Source organism: Pantherophis guttatus, chromosome 6 (assembly GCF_059756535.1).
Source record: "Pantherophis guttatus breed Tessera chromosome 6, ASM5975653v1, whole genome shotgun sequence".
In the NCBI taxonomy this organism is placed as follows: domain Eukaryota; kingdom Metazoa; phylum Chordata; class Lepidosauria; order Squamata; family Colubridae; genus Pantherophis; species Pantherophis guttatus.
Window position 1 is genome coordinate 71,162,554 of NC_142068.1, and position 23,987 is coordinate 71,186,540.

A 23,987-nucleotide genomic window follows, 5' to 3' on the forward strand; every position below is an offset into this window, starting at 1 on the left:
GAATGGGAAAACAAATTCAGTGTGTATTCATTTAAATGAATTTAACTAGCAGGGGATTAATTAATTTCCTAGCCCTTCTATCATCTCTCTAGAAGACTCAGTCACCTTTCAATGTGAAAGATTTTTTTAAAAAATGCTGAACATGTGGAAGGAGTCAACATAGCTCTTATGACGTCACCCGAGGGGTGAAATCCAGCAGGTTCTGACAGGTTCTGGAGAACTGGTAGCGGAAATTTTGAGTAGTTCAGAGAACCGGCAAATGCCACCTCTGGCTGGCCCCAGAGTGGGGTGGGAATGGGGATTTTGCAGTATTCTTCCCCTGGAGTGGGGTAGGAACTGAGATTTTGCAGTATACTTCCCCTGCCACACCCACCAAGCCACACCCATCAAGCCACGCCCACAGCCTATAGTAAACAAATTTGGATTTCACCACTGCATCACCCTCTCTGAGTATCCATGAATTCGGTGTTTTTATCTGCAGGGAGAAAATTTTGCTCATGAGGTTTTCCTTACAGCCGCTTTTCTTCCTCCCTATCCCAAGGTGTTTTTTTTTTTTTTTCAAATATATCAATGCATGAACAGTGTGGCAACTGAGTGTCTTACATTTTGGTATAAATGAAATAATATTCATCGTATTGACTACATTTGACAAGCTTATATAGTTCTGGTAATAGTACACATATTTTTGTTGAGTTATAATCTTTCATTATTTAATTATTCAATATTTCAATATGTTATTTTTATGCCAATCACCATATTCTAAGTGTTATTCCTTTTACTACAAATAAAATATTATTAATCATATTTGTTACATTTAGCAGGCTTACTGTATACGGTTCTAATCATAATACACATATTTATGTTAAATTATAATCTTCCATTATTTAGTTATTCAATATTTCAGTGTTATTTTTATGCCAATCACCATATTATTCAAGCATGCTTAATAATACCATACTTCAAGTTCTAATTTCCCCTCTTGTTATTACTTCACCTTATTGTATAAAAATGTGTATTCCATTAATCCCCCTCTCTCTAGTTTTCATCCCTATTCTAACTTTTAATTATGCCACTATTATATTTAAAAATATTCCCTTTCTATCCATCGTCTCTTGCCTGCTTTAAAGCTTCAATTGTCTGTTTCTTAGCTTGCCTCCTATATTCCTCTCTTGGATCTTTATTTCTATCTGCTTCCATGTCTTGACCAATCATTTTAAACATTTCTCCCTTCTCTGCCCTATTCCATTTTCTAATTTTCAAAATATCTACTCTTGCCCCTATCTCTCTTCCAAAAAAAGTCTTCCTGCAACTCCAGTTCCTTTTTTAATTCCTTTAAAATACTCTCCCCCTTGGCTTGTTTCATCAGTCATTATTATTTTTGTTGTTATCTCCTTCTTGTCATCTCATTTTATTTGTTGGTTTGTTGGTTTATCTATTCTACTTATCTATTTTTCCAATTGGCTCCTCCTCTTCCTGGGTGTCTTGGTCACTCCTTGTCCTTTGTATCATGTTTTCCAGCCCTCCAGCTATGCTTTGCCTTTTATTCATAATCTCCTTGCAGCTTCTTGTCAAAATATTGTTGAATCTCCGTAGAGGTTTCCCCCAAAAGGGTTCGAATTTCCCGGCTGGGAGAGCATGGCAGGCATGACGAGTAGATTAACGAGTGAAGCGAGCTGCGTGAAAACAGGATTCTCTTTATTATCGTTTCAGGAAGATGGATCCAGCAAGCGCACGAACCAGCGTTCCTGGGTGAGCTGACATCGTTACAAGATAAGTGTACATTTTTATACTTTTCTATACAAAGGAAATTCTTTGTTTCTTTTGTTGCTTTTGTGGGTCTCCCTTTGTGTGTGTGTTCACGGATCGCCCTGCGTTTTCTTATGTTAGTTCTTCCCTATTTGAGACTGGGTGGTGTTTTGTTCATCTGGTTTCATGTTCTTTTGTTTCCTTCTGCTCTTATTATTTGTTTCTTGCCTTAAGCTGATCATGTTGTTATCAGGTAAGTCCTTACCCCCGCCTTAACTCTTAGCAGATCGCTTGGGCTATTGCTTAAATCTATTCCTTAGCTAATCCTCTGCCATTCCTTTGTCTGCTTTTCTAGTTTCTGTTATTTCAATCATTTCTTTCCTGACATGTCTTGGTTCTTTTGTATGTGTATGTCATTTCCGTGGGTCCTCTTTTGTTCCTAAATGGCCCTGATGTTTATGTGTTCTATTTTGGGAAGGTTGTTTTCCTATGCCTGTGGCCTTTATCTTTCTGAGTTGATCTTGTACTATGAGGTTTTATTATGTCTTACTGGCCCTGGCACTGTCTTGGTGGTGTTCCCCTCCTACAATCCCCACTTTTTTTTCTTTGTGTGTGCATGTGTTAAATAGGTGTTTCTCCATCTTCCTTTTCTTTGGCTGGATCTAGGTCTGAGTAAATTTGATACTCGTGGTCAATCTGAACCATCATGAGGGCTGCTTGGTTATTTCCTGCCTTCTGCTGAGAAAGATTTGGCTTAAAAGTCCTTATGCAGCTAAGGCAGGGAGGGATGCAGTGACAGAGACAACACATAAGGCCTCCCAATACACAGATAGTGACAATACTCATTAGGGAAATCTTGAGCCAAGACAAGTCTGGTAACCAAGAGAAGAGCCAAGAGAAGTCTAGTGATGACTGGCTGTGGCCAATGTTTTATGCCAGTTCCTCTAGGTGTTTGACTTCTGTGTCTACAATTTTTGAGCTTTGTTCCAAGTCAAAACAGCACAACCCTTTAAATTCTTTGCAGCCATGGTTGTGTTTTAATAGTAAGTAATCGATTGCTGCTTGATTCTCAAGGGTGGCCTCCCTGATTTGTCTCAATTCTCTGTTTAGGGCATCCAATGCATAGGAAGTCAAGTTTAAACTTTTTGCTTGGGTGCATGCCAAGCTATTTAAGTTTCTGGAATTCCGAATTGCTAGTCCTGGCACTCCCACTAGTGAAACAGCCAATGAGACATATTCTGCTTTGGTGAGTAAGCTCACTTGAGAGTCACAGTCTGTTCTGTCCCCCGTCCTCACAGAGACAAATGTAGTATCAAATACACCTGCCAATAATTTATTGTATAAACAGACCAGAATTCCTGGTAGACGAGAGTTCTGGCAGCTAACTGTAAAACGCCTACCAAGTCCAATTAGTATTCCCAAAAAGCAGGAGAGGCCTTATCTGCAGTCCGTTTCCAGAGCGACAAATTATCCACAAGAGTTTAGTCCAAAATATATCTGAGCGGAAGTGCAGGATTCACGATGTGACTCTTTAGAGTTTAAACTTTTGTCTGTCATAAAGCCTGCCAAGCAATCACTCCCCCTTTTATCCCTTGTGGGGCATGGCTCAGTGACTTAGCTCGATCCCTGGCCCTCCCACACCTCTTCCTTTGTTGCACACGCTTCTCCCTTCGACGCTGCCTAGGATCAAGCCAGGATTCATCATTATCACTCTTTATTAATGGGTGCTCCGAAATGCCTTCCTCCTGGCCCATCCCAGGCTGTTCCTCCTGGCCTTCGGATGGAACCTGAGGCATTGCCAGAGAGGAGGGTCCTTAGAATGTAAGGTTCACTTTGGCTGAAGCTGGGCACCACTCCTACGGTTTTCAGAAAAAAAGTTCTGGGAAGGACTTCGATTCCCTGATGAAGTACGGGCCCCTTCCTTTTAGGGAATTCGTCTAGGTTTTCGGATCAAAAAGGGATCCGGGAGGACCTCACTGCCCCTACAGTTAGTACTAGCACCTCCCTCACTTCAATACTCAATACTCTCATATACATTGGGCAGCTTTCTGGAATACACTGGGGACTCCCTTTACCTTTTTCTTTTGCTCCCCCTCTTTCCACTTTCTCCTCGCGTTAGCTCAGCTTTCGTTCCCTTCAAACACAAAGTTCCACGTTTGGCTTCCTCCCCCCCCCCTTGCTTTCTCTATCCTACCGGTCATGGCTCGGTGGAGCTAGCAGTGGGCAGAGGTGCGGCTAGAGATTGCTCAAAGAGGTGGAATCAGACTGCTATCCAGGTGAAACCCCACACTCACACACGCACTTTCGTTCCCCCCTTTAATTTAAGGGATGTTAAAATTTAGAGCGTTAGTCACCTGTTTCCCAGCAGCTCGTTGAGGGCAAAGCTCAAAAATCTCCCTTTACTACCTCTTTTCCACCCGGGCAGGGTCCATGGATTTTTCCCTGGACGAAGATGGTCCGTGCCGGCTGGACAGGACCTGTCCAGTTGGTTAGGTTGGCTGGGAGTCCCTTCATGATTGTCGCCAATTGTTGAATCTCCGTAGAGGTTTCCCCCAAAAGGGTTTGAAGTAGACGAGTAGATTAATGAGCGAAGCAAGCTGCGTGAAAACAGGATTCTCTTTATTATCGTTTCAGGAAGACGGATCCGGCAAGCGCACGAACCAGCATTCCTGGGTGAGTTGACATTGTTACAAGGTAAGTGTACATTTTTATACTTTTCTGTACAAAGGAAATTCTTTGTTTCTTTTGTTGCTTTTGTGGGTCTCCCTTTGTGTGTGTGTGTTCACAGAGCGCCCTGCGTTTTCTTATGCTAGTTCTTCCCTATTTGAGACTGGGTGGTGTTTTGTTCATCTGGTTTCGTGTTCTTTTGTTTCCTTCTGCTCTTATTATTTGTTTCTTGCCTTAAGCTGATCATGTTGTTATCATGATCAGCTTACCCCCGCCTTAACTCTTATCAGATTGCTTGGGCTATTGCTTAAATCTTTTCCTTAGCTAATCCTCTGCCATTCCTTTGTCTGCTCTTCTAGTTTCTGCTGTTTCAATAGTTTCTTTCCTGACATGTCCTGGTTCTTATGTGTGTGTCATTTCCGTGGGTCCTCTTCAGTGGTGGGATTCAATAGTCCAGCCAACTATTAAGAACCGGTTCTGTGGGTGTGTCTTAGTTGGGGGTGTGGCTTGGTGGTCATGTGACTGGGTGGGCGTGGCTAGCTGGTCATGTGACTGGGTGGGCGTGGCTATCTGCATAGGGACTACTCAGAGGGCTGAAAAAAATCATTTCTGACTGGTCCTCACACTTTTGACTGTTCCTCGCACTTATGACCATCCTCACATTTATGCCTGTTGCGGCATTCTTAACAACCGTGTCACTCATTTCACAACTGCTTCTCTTCATCATGGTGACAAGATAGGGCAAAAACGTAAAATGTGAGGACAGTCGTAAATTCGAGGACTGGTCAAAAGTGCGAGGACCAGTCAAAAATAACTTTTTCAGCCCTCTGAGTAGTCCATATGCACAAAAGGACTACCCAGAGGGCTGAAAAAAGTGATTTCTGACAGGTCCTTGCACTTTTGACCGGTCTTCGCAATTATGACTAGTCATCATTTATGCCCATTGTAGCAGTCTTAACAACCGTGTCACTCATTTCACAACTGCTTCTCTTCACCATGGTGACAAGATAGGGCAAAAACGTAAAATGTGAGGACAGTCGTAAGTTCGAGGACTGGTCAAAAATGTGAGGACCAGTCAAAAATAACTTTTTCAGCCCTCTGAATAGTCCATATGCATAAAAGGATACAGCAATAGAGAGGGATGAAGGAAGGGAAGGGAAATTAGAGTAGGAGTGAGAGTAAGAGAGGGAGGAAGAGAGGAGGAGAAGGAGAAAGGAAGAGGAAGTAGGGAGGAGAAGAAGAGGGGGGAAGAGAAGAAGAGGCTGGGAAGAGAAAGTAAGAAGGAAAGAAAAGAGAGAGGTGGTAGGTTTGAGGAGAAAGATTGCTGCACAATAAAAAAGATGAAAGGGAAGAAAGCTAAACAAATATAAAGATATTAAGATAAAGAATGAATTGTTAAACTTTAAAGAATAAAAGAGAACAATATATTATTATATTATATTATATTATATTATATTATATTATATTATATTATATTATATTATATTATATTATATTATATTATATTATATTATATTATATTATATTATATTATATTATAGAAAATATTATTATATTCTCTTATATATTCTCTTATACATATATTCCTCCAAACCACAACTTAACCATTTCTGCTTTCAACACAATATACAATTAATAGTATCTCAATTATTACAATTCCCTAGTTAAATAGAGCTTTCTTTCTTTTGTGTTTTAAAATCTTGAACTCTCCTCTTTTGCCCTAAATTTCCCATTGTTTGCAGTTTTGCATCTACCTTTTTTTGTGAGGAAAAAGAAAAAGAAATCTCTCTCTGCCTCATTTTGTCACGGTGCAGCAAAGACCCTGCTTTACTTTCAGTTTCTCTTTTTCAGCATAGCTAGGGGAAAAAAAATCTGCTCCAGCATTCTTTGCACATAGCAACAGTGCCCTGGCAAAACAGCTGAGAGCAAATCAGCTGAGAGTCGGGAGGCCGATCTAATCAACTTGTGCTAATTAACCGATGCTGAAGCTGAAGGGGCTGTTTTTTCTTGCTGTTTGCTTGCAAGGAGGTAAGTGCTGCGAGGCACAGGCCAAAGGGTGGGGGCCACCCTCCTTGCCACTTAGCCTCTCCTGCCCCCCCTTGCCTCTTACCGCCCCTAAGGCATTCCACCCCCCCCCAGGGGGTTGTACCGCCCCTTTGGCAACCACTGGCTTAACTACTTAACTACTTAACAACTGGTTCTACCGAAGTAGAATCCCACCGCTGGGTCTACCCATTTATTTTTGCAGGTCTACTCATTTGTTTTCTTTTAACACTGATCAGCTGTAGGGCAGCCCTTTGAAGCCCCGCGGCAGCTGCGAGGCCAATAAAATTATAAAAAAACACCGAACCGTTAGTTAAATTGCTGGCTTGCCCACCCCTCGCCCAGTGGTGTGGAGGGGCGGGGCAAGGGGCGGGGTGAGCCAGCAATTTAACAAACGGTTCGGCCATTCCTAAATGGCCCTGATGTTTATGTGTTCTATTTTGGGAAGGTTGTTTTCCTATGCCTGTGGCCTTTACCTTTTTGAGTTGATCTTGTACTATGAGGTTTTATTATGTCTTACTGACTCTGGCACTGTCTTGGTGGTATTCCCCTCCTATAGTATCCTTAATACTTTTGAGTTATCAACACCATTTCTTCCCAAATTCTGCTCATTTGTTGCTGGTGGAGCATCTTGTTTAGTTTTATTTTGTCCCTCTTTTGTCCAATAATCCAAAAACCACATATTCAAACCTAAAGTCACTTCTCAGAAAGTTCAATATTCATGAATATTTATATCCCATAGCTAATCGACCTGTTCCTCTGGATAGTCCCATTTTTTCCCCCAGAACCTTCATAAGTCCATCTATAAATTCACTCTTGTGTTGTAGCCTTCAGGGTCACTTTAATAATAATGTCTTTCTTATTCTCACATTTAAATCTCCAACAGCCAAGTATTTCCAGGATTTTGGGAATGTGTTATGCCTTCCTTTTGTCAGCAGGTGGCACTCTTAAGTCAAATTTCAATATTAACCATTTTTATCCAATTTTAATTGTAACAATCCAAAATACAAAGGTGATGCTAGTTTTTTAAGTAAATAGTTCCAGCATTTGAAATGCCTATCCAAAACAGCACCTGTCCAATTTAGAAATCCAATTTTCTGTATTTTTAAAGGGTTTTGCCTTCTCCCTTTGATTCTTTTTCCTTCGATTTTGAAATTCTTCTCAAAATGTTAAATTGCTGCTTTAAAAATAGCAGTGAGCCTCTCTTTTCCTGGACATTCTTTTGGGGTTGAGTTTTAAATAAAACTGATTCTTTTTATGTATATAAAGTTTTTTTATTTTTTATTTTTTTAACAAACATATCAATGCATGAACAGTGTGGCACCTAGGTGTCCTACATTCTAATACAAATAAAGCTAATAGAATTAATAATAGTTATTACATTCAATCAACTTATATATTTCTAATAATGATACACATTTATATTAAGCTGCAATAATTATTCAATTATTCCATGCTTTCTCATTATTGCTTTTATTTTATTATATAAAAATGTATACACTAATATTCCCCCTTCTCTTATTTCTATCTCTTATTCTAACTTTTAATCATGTCACCCTTTATTAAAATACATTTTCTTTCTATCCTATCTAACTTCTAATCATGTCACCTACCTAAAAAAAGAAAAGAAAGAGAGAGAAAAGCAAAAGCAAAACAGAACAACAAAAAAGAGAAATCATCTATCCATCGTCTCTTGCCCGCTTTAATGTTTTGTTTTTTTTTGGCTTGCCTCCCATATACCTCTCTTCGATCTTTATCTTCATCTACATCTGCTTCTTTGCTGTTCAATCGAGATATTTCTCCCACCTCTACTCTCTTCTGCTGCCTAGTTTCCAAAATTTCTGCCCAGGCCCCTATCTCCCTTTCAAAAGTATCTTCCAACTCTCTTAATATATATTTCCCATTATTTAATTCATCAGTCACTGTTATTTTCATTGTTTTCTCCTCTTTGTCTTCTTCTTCCTCCATTTCTTCTCACCCAGTTCCAGGCACTGATCACTGACTCTGCTCCAGTTCTTAGGTGTTTCTCGGATGTTCTTGTGGCAGCCATTTTTAGGCTGCCTCTTCCCCTCGCCATGGCATAGAGGGAAAAAAGCCCATGGTTCAGCAGGAGAGTTGCGATCTCTCCCGCACCTCTCAGGGCACCCTTCCTTAGCTTTGCCACCCCCTAGAAGGTGGCTTTAGCTCCTCTCGAAGCCCACAAACAGGGAGAACTCAGCACAGGGAATACGGACACCCGTTCTCTACATCTGATATCGCCACAACGTCAGCCGGATGTCTTGTACAGCCGCTTTTCTGTCCATAGACATCTGAATTGCCTGCGAGAATGTTCTCAGTGGGTGATCCTTTTGAACAACCTAAACAAACAATACCTAATGGAATTGTTTGTACAACAGTGCTTCCCTTAAAATTAAATTCAGGTAATGAGGGCTGAAAGAAAGGAAGCCAAAATACAGTTCCTTATGAAGCTGCCATAATGATCGGGAAAACATGGATTTTACAGAGAAATGGATAATTGAGAATTGACTGTGGATTAATGAGTGCTGGGTATTAACTGGTCACATCAATTTATGGGAAGTTGGGAGTAGCTGGAAAAAGAAAATTGGAAATTTGATTGATAAATCCGTAGCACTCCAGTTACAGTTTGAAGAACTGTTAACCATGGTATCACACATACTCCTCACAGCTCTCACCAGAAGGAATATTGGTTGCAATCATGTGAAATTCAAATTTGGCAATATCCTCAAGATGCTTTTTTTCAAAAGGCAATGGGACTTGGTTTTCCTTGAAGACTTTTTGTCAGACCTGCCCCAGTCAGATCCCTATGAGTAGGATCTTCTCATACATGCTTGACAAATAAATAAATAAAATAAAATAAAATAAAAACCACGGTACTGGCAACCTTGCAACCCAACCTTTTGTTGCCTGCATCCTGCCAAGAAAACTCACATGCGGGTTCTGACCAGTTCTAGAGAACTGGTAGTGGAAATTTTGAGTAGTTCGGAGAACCAGTAGTAAAAATTCTGACTGGCCCTGCCCCCATCTATTCTCTGCCTCCCAAGTCCCAGTTGATCAGGAGGAAATGGGGATTTTGCAGTAACCTTCCCCTGGATTGGGGAGGGAAAGGAGATTTCATAGTATCCTTCCCCTTCCACATCCACCAAGCCATGCCCACCAAGCCATTCCACACCCACCAAGCCACACCCACAGAACTGATAGTAAAAATTTTTGAAACCCACCACTGATACAGCATACTGATACATATAGAGCATATATTTTACTATGTGCCCAAACAAATGAATGGAAGCAGCATGTTGTATTTTTTCCCCACTCATGATGGCTGAAAAATTGGTTCTTCCAAACCAATTTTCTTTCCCTGGTTCTTCCAAACCTTCTCTCAGGTCACATGAGGGGGGGGGGAGCTATCTTAATATCTAAGTGTTCCACCTGTAGTTTTCTGAATGGTGCTATACTAATTTGATGCTTGCTTCTTTAACTGCATGCACAAAAACTATCATAACCCCCTTCATGATTTTGTATTTAGCATTTTGTTAACCCAGTTTATGGCATGGCATATAACCATGAGTACCATGATGTAGCCTACTGCTCTCTTGCCTTTTGGTAATTCTGTGGGATTGGGCACATCTTTTGCACATTAATATCAGATGGAATTCCTTTATTAGATCTTAGGGATCATTTAGATTTTAATTCTGATTCTTGTTCTTACTGTATGGCAGCAGCCCCCTCTGAATCATAGATCTGGGTGCTACTAGTAAATGTAGGCTGGTTTGAACCAGCATCTAAATCCTGCAATTTATCGTGGGTTATCTTTTCAGAATTATTTCTTCGTTAAAAGGAATAACATTCCCTGTGTTTACTTCTCCGGGATTTGAATATAAAACCTGGTAAACTTTTGCTCCAAATGTGCCATTTATTTTATTCTTTTTTCTTTAGGGATATGCGACCTTTAATGGACCTGTTCCCCTTCCATATATTGAGTTTTCCTGGCTTTGTGAAGTTCTTCTTCTTCTCTGTAGAATTATCCAGGAAGATCCAGGAAGTTTTCATCCAGCCAAAACCGTATTAACATGTCTAGCAAACTTTGATTCTTTTCTATTGCTACCCCATTTTGTTAGTACTATAACTTAGCGCTGCTGCTTTCATGGGCAGCCAAATAATAAAAAAAGGAAATCTCTTGATTGTGGTATAGATGTGGCCCATGTGAAACTTAGATCTGGCCCGCAGGGGTACCCTGGAAACGGCAAAGAACTGATCCGTGGTACCTCTGCCAGTAAAAATGGAACTTGGGGAGGACGTGCACTGAGTTCCGTTATCACTGTCAGAAGGCTGTCACATCTGAAAACAGGGCCTGGGGACACCTCTCCCGAGTTCTGTTATCACTGGCAGAGGGCTGCAGGAGACCATTGTGGCCAAAAACAGGGTCTGGCCCCCTCCACAGTCCCCTGGACTCTGTTTTTGTTGGCAGAGGGCTTGCAAAACAACCTAAAAGCAAAACAAAACAAAAGGAGAAATATCATCATGCATTTGAGCATCCAAGAAGGGACAGGAAAGGAGAAATGGAGAGGAAAGACAAAGAAAAAGAAAAAGAAGGAAAGATGGGAAGAGACAGGGGTGAAATCCAGCAGGTTCTGACAGGTTCTGGAGAACTGGTAGCGGAAATTTTGAGCGGTTTGGAGAACTGGCTGGCCTCAGTGTGTGGTGAGAATGGAGATTTTGCAGTATCCTTCCCCTGGAGTGGGGTGGGAATGGAGATTTTGCAGTATCCTTCCCCTGCCACGCCACACCACGCCCACCAAGCCACGCCCACAGAACTGATAGTAAAAAAATTTGGATTTCACCACTGGGAAGAGAGCAAGGAAGGAAAAATAAGAAAAGAGGGGAAGGTGGGAAGAAAGGATAATGAAGAGGAAAGGAAAAAGAAGAGAAGGAAGGAAGGAAGGAAGGAAGGAAGGAAGGAAGGAAGGAAGGAAGGAAGGAAGGAAGGAAGGAAGGAAGGAAGGAAGGAAATTATAATGGGAGGGAGGGAGGATCTGGGGGAAGTCTTGCCTTAGCACTTGGCCACCACAGGTGCCCCCGACATGAGTGACGTCAAACTGGCCATGCCCACCTTGGCCACAAACCACCACCCCCGCCCTCAATGAAATCAAGTTTGACACCCCTGATATAGAGTTTTCCTGGCTTTCTGAAGTTCTTCTTCCCCCTAGAATTTATCCAGCAAGTTTGCACCCAGCAGAAGGCACATCAACATGTTTAGCAAACTTTGATTCTTTTCTATTGCTACCCCATTTTGTTAGTGCTATAACAGTATTGCTCTTTTGATGGGCAGCCAAATTAAAAAAGGAAATCTCTTGACTGTCTATGAGAATTTAATTTGTTTCTCAATTGTAGAGGAATAAGATAGAGAATTCAGAGGAAATGGAAACAGTTTGAAGAACTGTTAACTGATTTGTTAATGTAAACACTAATTGGAGAAATAGTGTGAAGTCAGATTGTAAATATTTATTCAACTAATTCATCAGTTCAGCTTCATTAAGACTTCAAGATGTATTTTTAAATTGTCATCATACAACATACATTCTCTGTACATCACTGCTGAGGAATCACTGATATTTTTTCATTATCTCAATGATACGCTTGTACATAACTTCAGGTGCATCAAGTCCCCAAATGTAATCTAGATGTTGCCATTCAGGAACATGTTGATGATATATGACGTTACTAAGCCGGGCTAATAATGCCTGGAGGTCTTTTATGTTCACCAGTAAGTCATTTCCACCGTACCAGAATGCAAAGGGTATTTTTATATCTTCTATCTTGTATACAGGAGGAGTTGTCTGGGAAGAAAAGCAACAAACCTGAATAATTAGTCAAAAAGTGACAGGAAAAGATACAACATATAAAACATTGCAAATTGCCACTTTAAGAAAAGTTGGTGAGCAAGCAAACTAATAGGACTTCCTAGAACTCAGTGCAAACACAAAACCTGTGATGAAACTCTCTTTCTGTTTGTGTGTGTGTATTACAAGTGTTTTTTATGTCTGACTTTTGCCTTCAATACTGTTGTGGCTCCATTACCTGAGCTTGTGTCATCGGCAGGAGAGGACTCCGAGAGTGAAGGAGAGGAGTTGGCAAGGCCTCCCTCTCCAGGTCCCTCCTCTCTGGCAATGCCTTCGGTGTCCGCCGAAGGGCAAGAGATAGGGCCGGGGCCAAGCACGTCCACGCAGCCACAGATGGACAGTGATGAGGGTAATGAGTCTTGGCTGGATCCATGCCAGCGTCGCAGAGATAAACGCGCGCAACAGAAGAAAAGGCGTGCCCGAGATTAGGCTGAGTCACTGGACCACACCCCACAGGATATAAAAGGGAGCGTGGTGGCCAGTCAAATCTTGTGACAAACAAAGCTGAAAGCTTCCACACCATTCTGCATTGCCGGACTTTTGCTATAGACTTTGCTGGATTATCTCTGGACTTGATTGACTCCATAATTATTGAGCTGTTTCTTTTGATGTACCAGAAGTGGGGAGAAGTTATCTCTCCTCTTCGTAAATAATAAACTCTTGGCAGGCAGCCACTAGGTTGTTGCCAAGTTCTGTTATCATAAGGAAAATGATTTTGCTGGCTGGTTTGGTCTTTAACTCTTGAACGTCTGTTGGTGTGTGTGCGCGTGTGGTTGGGGACAGAACAAATACATAGCTGATCAGCTCAGAGCCTCAGAAAGGCCAGGACCTCCTAGATTGTTGGGGGCAATGTGCAAATAGGTTTCTACATTGTAAACTTCCCAATTCTGTAAATTTGAAACAATGTACAAAATAAAATCCTACCCATCTACAACCCATCCAATAGGGAAACCATTCTGGTCTAAAAGCTACAAATGAGGAACAACATATTTCACAGGAAAACTGTTTTATTTTCATACCTGGTTATACTTCCCCATATTCTTTTCCTTAGTGCCATAATCATATGCTTGAAACACCTTTTCAGTATGGATCTATAATGAATAGAATGGAATTACAGAACCAAATAAAAGAATTACCAGTCATTTTGATAACATGATACCACTACTATACATTGGCTTCCAGATGCAACTCAAGGTGCTGGTTGTCACCTTTACAAGTCTTCATGGCTTGGGACTCAGTTACTTATGGGACCGTCTCTACTCAGTGGTCTCTATCTGTCCCATCCAGCAGGAGGGCCTGTTCTGGGTACCATCCAGGGCTGGGTTCTACTTACCTTTACTACCGGTTTGCAATGGGGCCGCACGCGCATTCTCGCTTTGCTCGTGTGTGCGCTCTTCTGTGCATGCACAAAAGCATTCTGATAATGTCAGGGTTGGTGAGCGGAGCCTCCCACCAGTTTTACTACCGGTTCTATAGAACCGGTGCAAACCAGGGGCAACCCACCACTGGTACTATCAGCTGGGGGCCGGTTTGGGCCCATCCATGTTGTTCTTCTGCAAGACTACTCACACTGTAATCATGAAATCTCTAGAACCATAAAGCCTACAAACTTGAAATTTGCCACATATGTTCCTCTTTGCTTCTAGGTGCTCACTAAGAAAGGATTTTTCCAAATGACCATCAGAGCATTAGTATTTCCTATCTTATTATTAACACATTCTGATGCTAAGGAGTTCTACTCCCCCTCCCCACCTGAAAAGAAATCTGTTCCACACTCTGATGCTAAGGAGTTCTTCTCCCCCTCCCCACATCAAAAGAAATATGTTCCAAATGCAAAACACAAGCAGAGGAGAGGATTTTCACTTTCAGTTTTACTTTCACAGCAGCAAGCAACTTTACTACAGAACACTTGAGCTAAGTCACGCCCAGCCTCCTTCCTGTCTCTTTCTTGCTCACACAGCAAATACTGTTTGAGTTTCCAAACACCCCTCAACTCTCTCACACATTGACAGGATGCTAGCCAGATGAAAACCGATGGATGCTGCAGGCTGGGACATTCTACTTCCGCTCCCCCTCTGTTCCAACTGCCAGTTGCATTATATTAACACACTCTGATGCTACGGAGTTACACATTCTACATTAAGTTTCAGGCTGTAAGTGCCAATTTATCAAGCCCAAGCACATAGTTTCATAGCGAAGCACGGGCATCCAGCTAGTGTGTGTGTGTGTGTGTGTGTGTGATTAGCTCAAATTTGTACATAAGCCAGAACAGTTTTATTGAATAATACTGTATAAGAATATTGTGTAATGAAATTGAACCATTGTAAGCAATCAATTCAGCAAGCTCCATTCTTAACTACGGTTCATCTTTTAACCAGGACAGTCTTAACCTGGAGACTTGCTATAGAAATAATAAAGATTGCAGCTGAAATAGAAAAGCTGTATGCTAACATCATATGTTGAATGAGCTCAATGTAGTTCCAGATATTACAAGCTGCAAATTATTACCCCCAAAAGAGGCAGTTTTGGGTAATGTCACAAACCTTACAATTCTAGGTTGCCTTCTCTGATCTAGTGCTCTTCTTTTTAGCTACTTCGTTTACTTTAAATTAGTCATTCATGTTTAATCAATTTTTAATTTAATTTTTTTTATTTTTAATTTTAAAAAAAACCTTAAACACCTCTGGATTATAGTTTCAGATACTGTATTCAGTTTGTTTTCTCCTTTTCTGTCACTAGCTGATCATGAATGGTTCACCTTAGGTATAATTTTATTATAACAAGGGAATTTATAAATCATATGTCAGCCCTGGAGTTTACTTCTTACTTTGAGGAAACTTCAGGCCTCAGAGTTTTGATTGCATTGGGTATGTTACTTGGAACCCTGACATCATATACTTAAATATATTTGATTGGTGGGTTTCTTTTACCCAACCTATCCTATCCCAGCCCAGCCCAGCCCAGCCCAGCCTACCCCAGCCCACCCCACCCCGCTCCACTCCACTCCACTCCACTCCACTCATTAGCTTGTTTATTTATGTCTAGTACTCTTAGTATAATGGGGTTTATGTGTATGCATGTGATTGTCACTGGTGCTTGTTTAATAAATTCATAATTAATAAATCGTCACTGGTGCTTGAAATGTTTAATAAATTCACACATCACTCCACTGCATCCAGAGTTAGTCAGAAGAAACCCATATATAGTACAATACATACAATCTCTCCTATGTATGGTTAGAACTGGATTCAATCTATGGTACAAAAACTTACCTGTTTCCAGTGAAGAAGATTTTGCATAGATGTTCCAGCAGGATAATGTGCTACATACATGTCTATACGACTCTGAAATAAAACAATTCTTCATCTTAATTCTGTAATTAATTTCATCTGCTGTGTAGCAAAAATTTAATTAGAGTTTACCATAAATTTATTTACATTCATTCATAATACAAGGATTAGCAAACTTTTTCTGTAAATGGCCAGATTCTATCCCCTTCCCCTTTCCTCCATGTGAGTGACTGGCAGATCTCCAGGGTTAGGGTTAGGGTTAGGGTTGGAATTGGAAACATATTTAATAGAAACCAAGCCTGATCCAGTTTTTGTTTATACATACCAGGTTGAAATTGGGAGTGTTAGAACCAGCTATAAAAGACATAACAGATTCGCAGAATTTAGGTTGAAAATTACAAAATGCAGCCCTCAGTTTTCTGATAAAAGTAGGATAGTTGAGAATTTCTCTGCAGCAATACAGTGTCTGAAATATATTAATTAATGTATTCATTAATTAATTGGTACTGATATAATTAAGCCAAATTAAATATCATCCCAACCCCACCTTTGCTGTAAACCCTGGCCTTCTCTCCTACCGTAAATTTAAGAAGAAACTCTTTAGTTCAGGAATAAACAAACTGCATCTTTGTATGGTACATGAGAGTTGAAATTCCAAAAGATGGACAAGAAAAAAAAAAGTTGGTTTAATTTAGGCTATTGTGACTAAAACTGTATTAATGGAATATAGCTAATTTGATAATGTCACATACTGTATAAAAATTTTTAATGATTTTTTTTCCTAAAAAAAACAAACTGTAGTCATTTATGAAGTTTTTATTATTTACTTTACTATTTTATTTTATTTAATTATTTTATTTAATTATTTTATTTTATATTTTATATTTTATTTAATTATTTTATTTTATATTTTTTATTTTATCTTATTATTTTTATTTTATTTTTATCACCACCAACTTTCAGCCAACTCTGGTGGCTCCCAGTGGTTAAAAAAACATAAAATCTTGTTAAACACTATAAAACACAACCCGTGAAAATATAAAAACTGGTGCAACTCAGGTTAATGTTCCATCATCTAATTTTCTTCTGCTGCTCAGGGGGAAAAGGCAGGTCTTTACAGCCTTAATGAAGGCTAAATGGGTGCTGAATCTAGTCCTGATGTGTTTGTTCTCCTATTTTGTGCCATGCATTTATGAAGTGGTTATGTAGTGGAATGAAATTTTCTTTTCTTGCCTTCTGGTGCTTTGGAAAATATGTTGACTCCTTCTTCTTTGTAGCAGCCCTTCAAATACTGGAATACTGCTATCATGTCACCCCAAGTCCTTCTTTTTTCTAGACTGGCCATATCCAATTCCTGCAATCATTCCTCGTATGCCTTAGCCTCCAGGGTGAGCATGACCAAGGCCTCCTGATCAGGGGTGAAATGTAAAATGTGTTACTACTGGTTCTGTGGCTGTGGTTTGGTGGTGGTGGGGGGTAATGTGACTGGGTGGGCGTGGCCAACTTTTTTAAAAAAATTTCAAAGCATTTTTTCTAATGCTTTGAAAAGCCTCTGCCGATCAGGCCGCTCAGCTGGGATCATCAGAGAGGCTTTTTAAAAAATGCTTTGAAAAGCCTCTGACGATCCCAGCTGAGCCGCGCGATCATCAGAGGCTTTTTTTTTTTTTTTTTAAAAGCATTTTTTTGCCGGAAGAGGTTGTAGAAAAAATGCTTTTAAAAGTAAAAAAAAAAAGCCTCTGATGATCGTGCAGCTCAGCTGGGCATCGTGGGGGGGGGGCGCACAGGGATTTTTGCTACCGGTTTTCTGAACCACCCGCCGCCATCGCTACCAGATCAGGTGATCCGGTCTGAACCAGGAGCATTTCACCCCTGCTCCTGATCCAGGAAAGGGCAGAATTGGTACATCAGACAAATGTGTGCAAAGCCCTCCCAGCCAGGTTTTGGGAGGGAGGTACTTTTGTGCCTCCCTGTCCTAGAGATCAATATCAGAAGAGGGTAGGATAATTGCCCTCTTTTTCAAGCTATGCCTACCAGTAGCTTTAATTACTTTAGTGTAACTTTACCCGAAGCACTTACCCGAAACAGTGGAGGATACAACCAGATTTTTAATATTGGACTTGTAGCATATGTTAGTGTGGCTATAGGTCCCAATCCAAAAAAGACCTTAATTCTTTCAGCCAGTTCTGGCCAAGAAGAGAATGAGATGAAACCTGAAGAAAATAAAGTTTTACTCTAAACAGCTATTGTATTTTTCTTCTTGCTTCTGCATTTCTGCAGGGTATACAGTAATTGTGCATTTCGTACACAATGCATGGAGGAGAATGCATCTTTGGTTTGCAATCAAACAGCTGGACTGCATGATGAGAGTGAGATGCAGCGGAGGGAGAAATATCTGTTTCCTGTTCTCATCTTCACAATGGGAAGATGCATTACATGATTCAGGTGCCTTCACTGATCAGCCAGAAGAAAATTGCTGAATCACAAGACTATTACTTCATGCTAGAACAGTTTGTTTACACACAAAAGTCCTAGGCTTATCTTTCTTTGTCTAGAGTGTGGCATGGCTAATTGCAGAAAAGTCTTAGAGAGGAAGGGCTGGGTTAGATGATCTGAACATTTCAAAGTGGGTCATGATTAATAGGAATTCAGAAGTTGATTTGTTCAATTCTTCCTGCCTTGGCCTTCTCCATAAACTATTTGCCAGGAGGGAGGAATTCTCAAATTGTTCACTGCAAGTTGCACAATTGCAATTTGTAGACTGTATTAGTTTTCCCCATTCATCCCTGCTCATAGATTTGCCTGAATGACTTACCGGCAGTTGTGCCTTCTGAATGGCCCACATAATAAAGCTGCCGCTGTTTGGTTTTGTTCAGGATAAAATTTATGACGGCTGGAATGTCATAGTATCCCATCTCATGAAAACTAGGAAGAAACAAAGGAAGCCCATTGCTTTATAAATGCCAGCCTAGGTCATCTTGCTCAGAAAGTAGATCAACTGATCACATGGAAAGGATCACAAGGTAAAAAAGCCATAAAGATATTTGTGCAAGTGTAAGAAGGATTGTAGAAGAGGGAAATCAAGGAAATTTGTTGGGAAATCTTTTAGTGAAAATAATAGGATGCAAGACTACAGAACTTGTTGAACTAGTATTACCAGATTAATACCCTCAGCCCAGATCCTGATTTAGGCTAATCTTGTAACTACGCAGTTCACTGAATATCATTTGATTGAATGTAATTAAAATGTTTTTTAAGAAGGTTGAAAATCTATCTAAAATTCGCTGGACCTACATGACTCACCTTGCAGCTAGAGCAAGTTTAATAAGGAAATATTTCAGAGTCCATTTTAAAGACAAGAAAAGCAAACCAGAGAAAACTGTTCTTCTGAAAATAAATAGCATTTGAAAGTGACTTCTATCATTATATCTTTCCAAGATAATGTTACATAGTAAAAAATTAAAATGATTAAAATATGTAAATTCATGCATAGGTCAATTGCATAACTTAACAAATATATTTACATTATTTATCACTAGATATTGCAGCATTAAAATAACTTTCTCTTCTGAACCTGGTCTTTGTGTTCTCCAGAAGCTCATGGCCAGCAACTACAGTTTGACTCTAAGGGAGTCTATATATTGTTTTGGGAAAAGAACTGGAATAAGCTCAGTAGAGTGACTGACTGGCCCATTGGCACCAAGCTGGGTTCATGCCAAAGATAGAATTAGAAGTCATACACTAGTCTGATGCCTTAAGCACTACAACAAACTGCTTCCTGCTCCTATCTTTTTAAGTCAATAATTCATTATAATCTGCTATTCCTTTTAGATTTCTTACCTAAAGCTCCAAAATTCCTTCTGCCACCGCTTCAGTGTCTTATGATTTGAAGACCAGATGTTTCCTCTGCTATTTCCAAGCCAAACATCATAACCGTTATCTGCTAATATGAAACCAAAACTGTTGTGAGGCTGGTTAGAAACCCAATGGGAACCATCTCCAATGACACTATGTAGCAAAAACACAACAGGTCGTGCAGCTGTAAAATAAAAAGAGATGCTTTTTAAAAAACGAGCCAGATCATTGAAGACTGCAAAACCATTGAAGTATTGGTTGCAAATAAAACTTGCAAAGAATCAACATTTGTGGTACATTGTTACAATCTCTTATTAGAAATAGTATATGTTACGCTGGCTGGAATGAAACCATGATCATTATGTGGTTAAATCTATAGAAGAACTGAGGTTTTATTGATTCAATGGATCTACTCTAAGCATATGCAAATCCATTCCTTTGTCTCCAACATTATTTATTTATTTATTTATTTATTTCAACTTGTATACCGCCCTTCTCCCCTAGGAGACTCAGCGCGGTGAACAGCCAAACTTAAAACACATATAATACAAAAGTTAAGAAAAACTAAAAATAAATTAAATTGTTGGCATTTCCAATTTAAAATCCCAGATCTGCAAAATCCCAATTTAAAACCCAAAATCCATAAAATCGAAAGATTAAAAAACCCCATTAAAACCATTTTAAGCTAGGCCAGCTTGCTGGAATAAGTAAATCTTCAGGGCCTTTCGGAAAGCGCGGAGGTCCGGGATCAGTCGTATTCCAGGAGGTAGCTCATTCCACAGGTTGGATGCCCCCACAGAGAAGGCTCTCCCCCTGGGGGCCGCCAGCCGACATTGCTTGGCCGACGGCACCCTGAGGAGGTCCTCTCTGTGCGAGCGTACTGGCCGGTGGGAGGTAGTCGGTAGCAGCAGGCGGTCTCACAGGTATCCCGGCCAGTAATATATTATGATATATTCTCAACAGTATCATGATATAATCTCCAAATCTAGATCCTTATATACAAAGGATGTGGGACTTTTCTTTTTTAAAAGAAATTGCCTAGACTGCTGATCCTATTGGATTATCAATTGTCTTAGAAACAATATCATGATGTACAATACCTCAGGATGCCTTAAATGGGATTCACCTTTCAACATTTTTTTAAAATTTAGTTTGTAATTGGGCAGTTTTGTTCTTTCATGCAACATCTGGTGCCATGATTTGTCACAATAGTGTGATATTTTATTATACCATTCCTGTTTTAAAAACTGTTTCATTGAAAAGAAGAGTGTAAGATTCTAAAAATCTCAATTAATCTGTCAGTCGGTCTCTTAAGGTTATAGGTCCTTCAAGATGTTTTGATTATCACCTCTTCTAAGATATTGAAAGGGGACGTTTACAGTACAATTTCTTGTAACACCCAATAAAAATGCCAGTTGCCATTTGCCATTTCTTAAACCAGACTGCCATTGGATGCCATTTGATTTGTCTATGGTCTTCTTACCTTTATTTGCACCATTATACCTTCCATGTGGTATTCTGTTAATGGTAAGTATATATCCATCTTCTGTTTCAACATGATATTCCTCACTTGGATAGTTATGAAAATGGATAATTTCACTCTGTAAATAGGGGAAAAAAAGATAACAGGGCAAACTTGTCTGAACTTATATTTTCTGAACACAAATGGGCAAACAAGATGATGAATACTGCAGAAAGCTCAGGAATGTTCTATTCCAACATCAAGGAGGTTGCCAAAAATATAAACCTTCAAAAGGTGGAGCATAAGGAAGATCAGATTTATTTGTCGAGGATCCACCCCCAAAGTCAGTGGAATGAAAAGTTTTAAGAACATTGATAAACCTTTGAAGTACTTTGAATGACACAGACAAAAATAAACACTAGGATTTTTTTCTTCATTAGGAGAATTGAGAATTTCAGATGCCTTTAATATGTGTGTCTTTTGACTTCTTTGTAGAGCACAGAGTCTGGCACTGTCCCTGTAGATAATTGTCAAGTTTCCCTTTCAGTGTAGGTGGAATTGTTTAACACATGGAAAGCTCTATGTGCAAGGGCTATCAGAACCAAGTCTGCAAAAATTTAAAATATGAAATAGAATTCAGTTTCAATTCAATTTAATTCAATTTATATGCCGCCACTCTTCGAAGACTCAGGGTGGCTCACAATACATTTAAAATCCTAATAAAAAACATTTTAAAATTAAAAACATTAAAACATTAAAACTCATTCATACCATTCATGGCCGGATCTCACCAGATTGCAAGAGCGAGATCAACGGCCCCAGGCTTGCTAGAAAAGCCAGGTCTTCACCGCTTTTCGGAAGGCCAATAGGGTGAAGATGGTCTGGACCTCAGGAGGTAACTGGTTTCAGAGAGCTGGGGCAGCCACAGAGAAGGCCCTCCCCCACGGGCCCACCAGACGGCATTGTTTAGCTGATGGGACCCGGAGGAGACCAACTCTGTGGGATCTTACCAGTCACTGGGAGCTATGTGGTAGAAGGCGGTCTCGAAGATAACCTGGCCCTGAGCCATGTAGGGCTTTAAAGGTAATAACTAACACCTTGAATTGTGACCAGAGACCAATAGGGAGCCAGTGCACCTCGCGGAGAATTGGTGTAATGTGGGTGTACCTAGGTGCACCCATGACAGCTCGCGCGGCTGCATTCTGGACCAACTGTAGTCTCCGAACACTTTTCAAGGGTAGCCCCATGTAGAGCGCGTTGCAATTATGTAGAAATTACATAGTTGGCCTGTGATAAGACTGACAAGCAATTTAATTTGTAGGGCTCCTCATTAGGGGTCTAGAAGATCTGGATTAGGGTGGTGGTAGAATTGATTATTTTTTTCTCAGAAAAAATAAAGTACATTTAGACACCACTTCTAGGGTTAGCTATGTACATCAGCGTGCATAGAATCCTGTAGATAATTTTCAACTTTTTCTTTCCATGCAATGATTCCTCTTTTGTATTTCTTTTATGTATCTGGCTTCACCAAACAGTCAAAATGAATTTAACATACAATATTCATAAAACACTCAGGGTCCACGTTATAGTTGGTGTCAAGTCTTTCTGAAGTTTCCAGTTCTTCCAAGCTGAGTATTCCATGGCATAAATAAACCATTATGATGAAACTCCACATCTTCATCCTATAGGAAGCAATGCAGTCTTTGATTAACTTTTATAAACATGAGCTTCCCGAAGATACAAAGCACCAGTTGCTCTGAAATATCTTCTGCTATCTGTTGCCTTAACCAGAAACAGCCCATTGAGCAGAATTTTACTTCTAAAGAGAATGGGAACAAGTCAACACCAATTAGAAAATGGCTTTGATCTGAATGAATGCTGAAAAATAATTAAACTCACTTAAGCAGTGGATTAAACAAATAGGTAGCCAAGGATTAGCATCAAGGTTAAGCAACAGAAAAACCTACTGGTTAGGATTTCTACATATCTTTCTCTCGTGTTCCCCTGTGACCTGTTTCACCTATTGTACCTCCAATTTGATTAAATGACATGAAAAAGGACTCTAGGGTGAACTTTGCACCCAATCAAAAGTAGTGGAAGCCATCAGATTTTGCGAAAGAGAGTTACATCCCATAATCTTAACCATAGGCGATACTGAATGGTGCTACAGGTTTTGTATAGCCTGGGTACTCATTGTTAATTGTTCCAGGAGGCACACTGAGTACCAAAAACAAAACAAAACAAAAACCAAAAACAATGAATACAAAGAATTTTCTCCCATAAGGAATAATATAGAGTCACAAGGCTAGGTTGTACAAATTCTAGGTTGTACATTGAGTACCAAGATAAGTACCAGGTCAAAATTTTTATGAAAAGATGCATTGAGTACCAAATTCAATGGATTTCAAAGCAGTTGGTTGCCTGGTACCACTGTGTTTCAAAGCATTTATAGGATACTAGATCATTACATTTTAGTTAAACCTTTCTTAGCCAGGCTGTTAGGATATACTATTTGTCCTGTTTCAGGTTCTACACACACACACATACACATACACACCCACCCACCCACCCACCCACCCACACACACACACACACACACACACACAGAGAGAGAGAGAGAGAGAGAGAGAGAGAGAGAGAGAGAGAGAGAGAGGAATTTAACACTTCACTTCAAGACTTGAGAGATAAACAGTGAACAAAGTATGTAAACAAAACAGGAGCTTGCCTGAAAAAGCTTATTTTTAACAGAAACATTCCGAAGATGAGTCCAAATCCAGTCCAGATTCCAAGAGCCAAGTCAGGGTTGTCATCCAGTGCAAAGATCAGAGATGCAAGGTTTCTTACACAGATAGAAACCACACACAAGTATCACATAAGAGCTAGAAATCAGTCATTGTTTCCCAGATCCAGGAAAGGCAGCATGCATCAGAACTGCTTCTTAAATAAGGATACAGTCAGCTATCCCTAACCAATGAATTTACTTCCTTCTTTGGCAAGAAGCCTAATAGA

General features: G+C 40.0%; 1 protein-coding gene and 1 long non-coding RNA gene across 4 annotated transcripts; one reads left to right on the forward strand and one right to left on the reverse strand.

Moving 5' to 3' along the window:
• Positions 1-1,512: 1,512 nt before the first annotated feature.
• LOC148113151 (uncharacterized) lies at positions 1,513-13,087 on the forward strand. 3 transcript variants are annotated; one of them, XR_015728357.1, is made up of 3 exons: positions 1,513-1,749; positions 4,381-4,440; positions 10,411-13,087. It is a non-coding gene; the product is annotated as an uncharacterized LOC148113151 (long non-coding RNA). The 3 variants fall into 3 exon arrangements; XR_015728356.1 differs by lacking the exon at positions 1,513-1,749 and adding an exon at positions 1,760-2,992; XR_015728358.1 differs by lacking the exon at positions 1,513-1,749 and adding an exon at positions 1,760-2,992 and having other exon boundaries at positions 4,381-4,419; positions 12,302-13,087.
• On the reverse strand, positions 11,957-22,659 carry LOC148113152 (lysosomal acid lipase/cholesteryl ester hydrolase-like). The gene is made up of 9 exons (XM_087871761.1): positions 22,534-22,659; positions 21,000-21,117; positions 19,502-19,700; positions 18,477-18,586; positions 17,741-17,874; positions 15,990-16,130; positions 15,647-15,718; positions 13,394-13,465; positions 11,957-12,311 (listed from the first exon to the last, which is right to left on the reverse strand). Exons 1-9 carry the CDS (start codon positions 22,657-22,659, stop codon positions 12,078-12,080), a joined length of 1,206 nt encoding a protein of 401 aa, XP_087727887.1. The 3' UTR covers positions 11,957-12,077.
• Positions 22,660-23,987: the final 1,328 nt, after the last annotated feature.

Coding starts and splice junctions, on each gene's coding strand:
- LOC148113152 (XM_087871761.1), bottom strand. CDS start 22,659: ATGAAGATGTGGAGTTTCATCATAATGGTTTATTTATGCCATGGAATA. Junction 17,875..18,476: donor TTCAGAAGGCACAACTGCCG/GTAAGTCATTCA, acceptor TATTTTCTTCAG/GTTTCATCTCATTCTCTTCT. Junction 13,466..15,646: donor ATCTTCTTCACTGGAAACAG/GTAAGTTTTTGT, acceptor TATTCATTATAG/ATCCATACTGAAAAGGTGTT.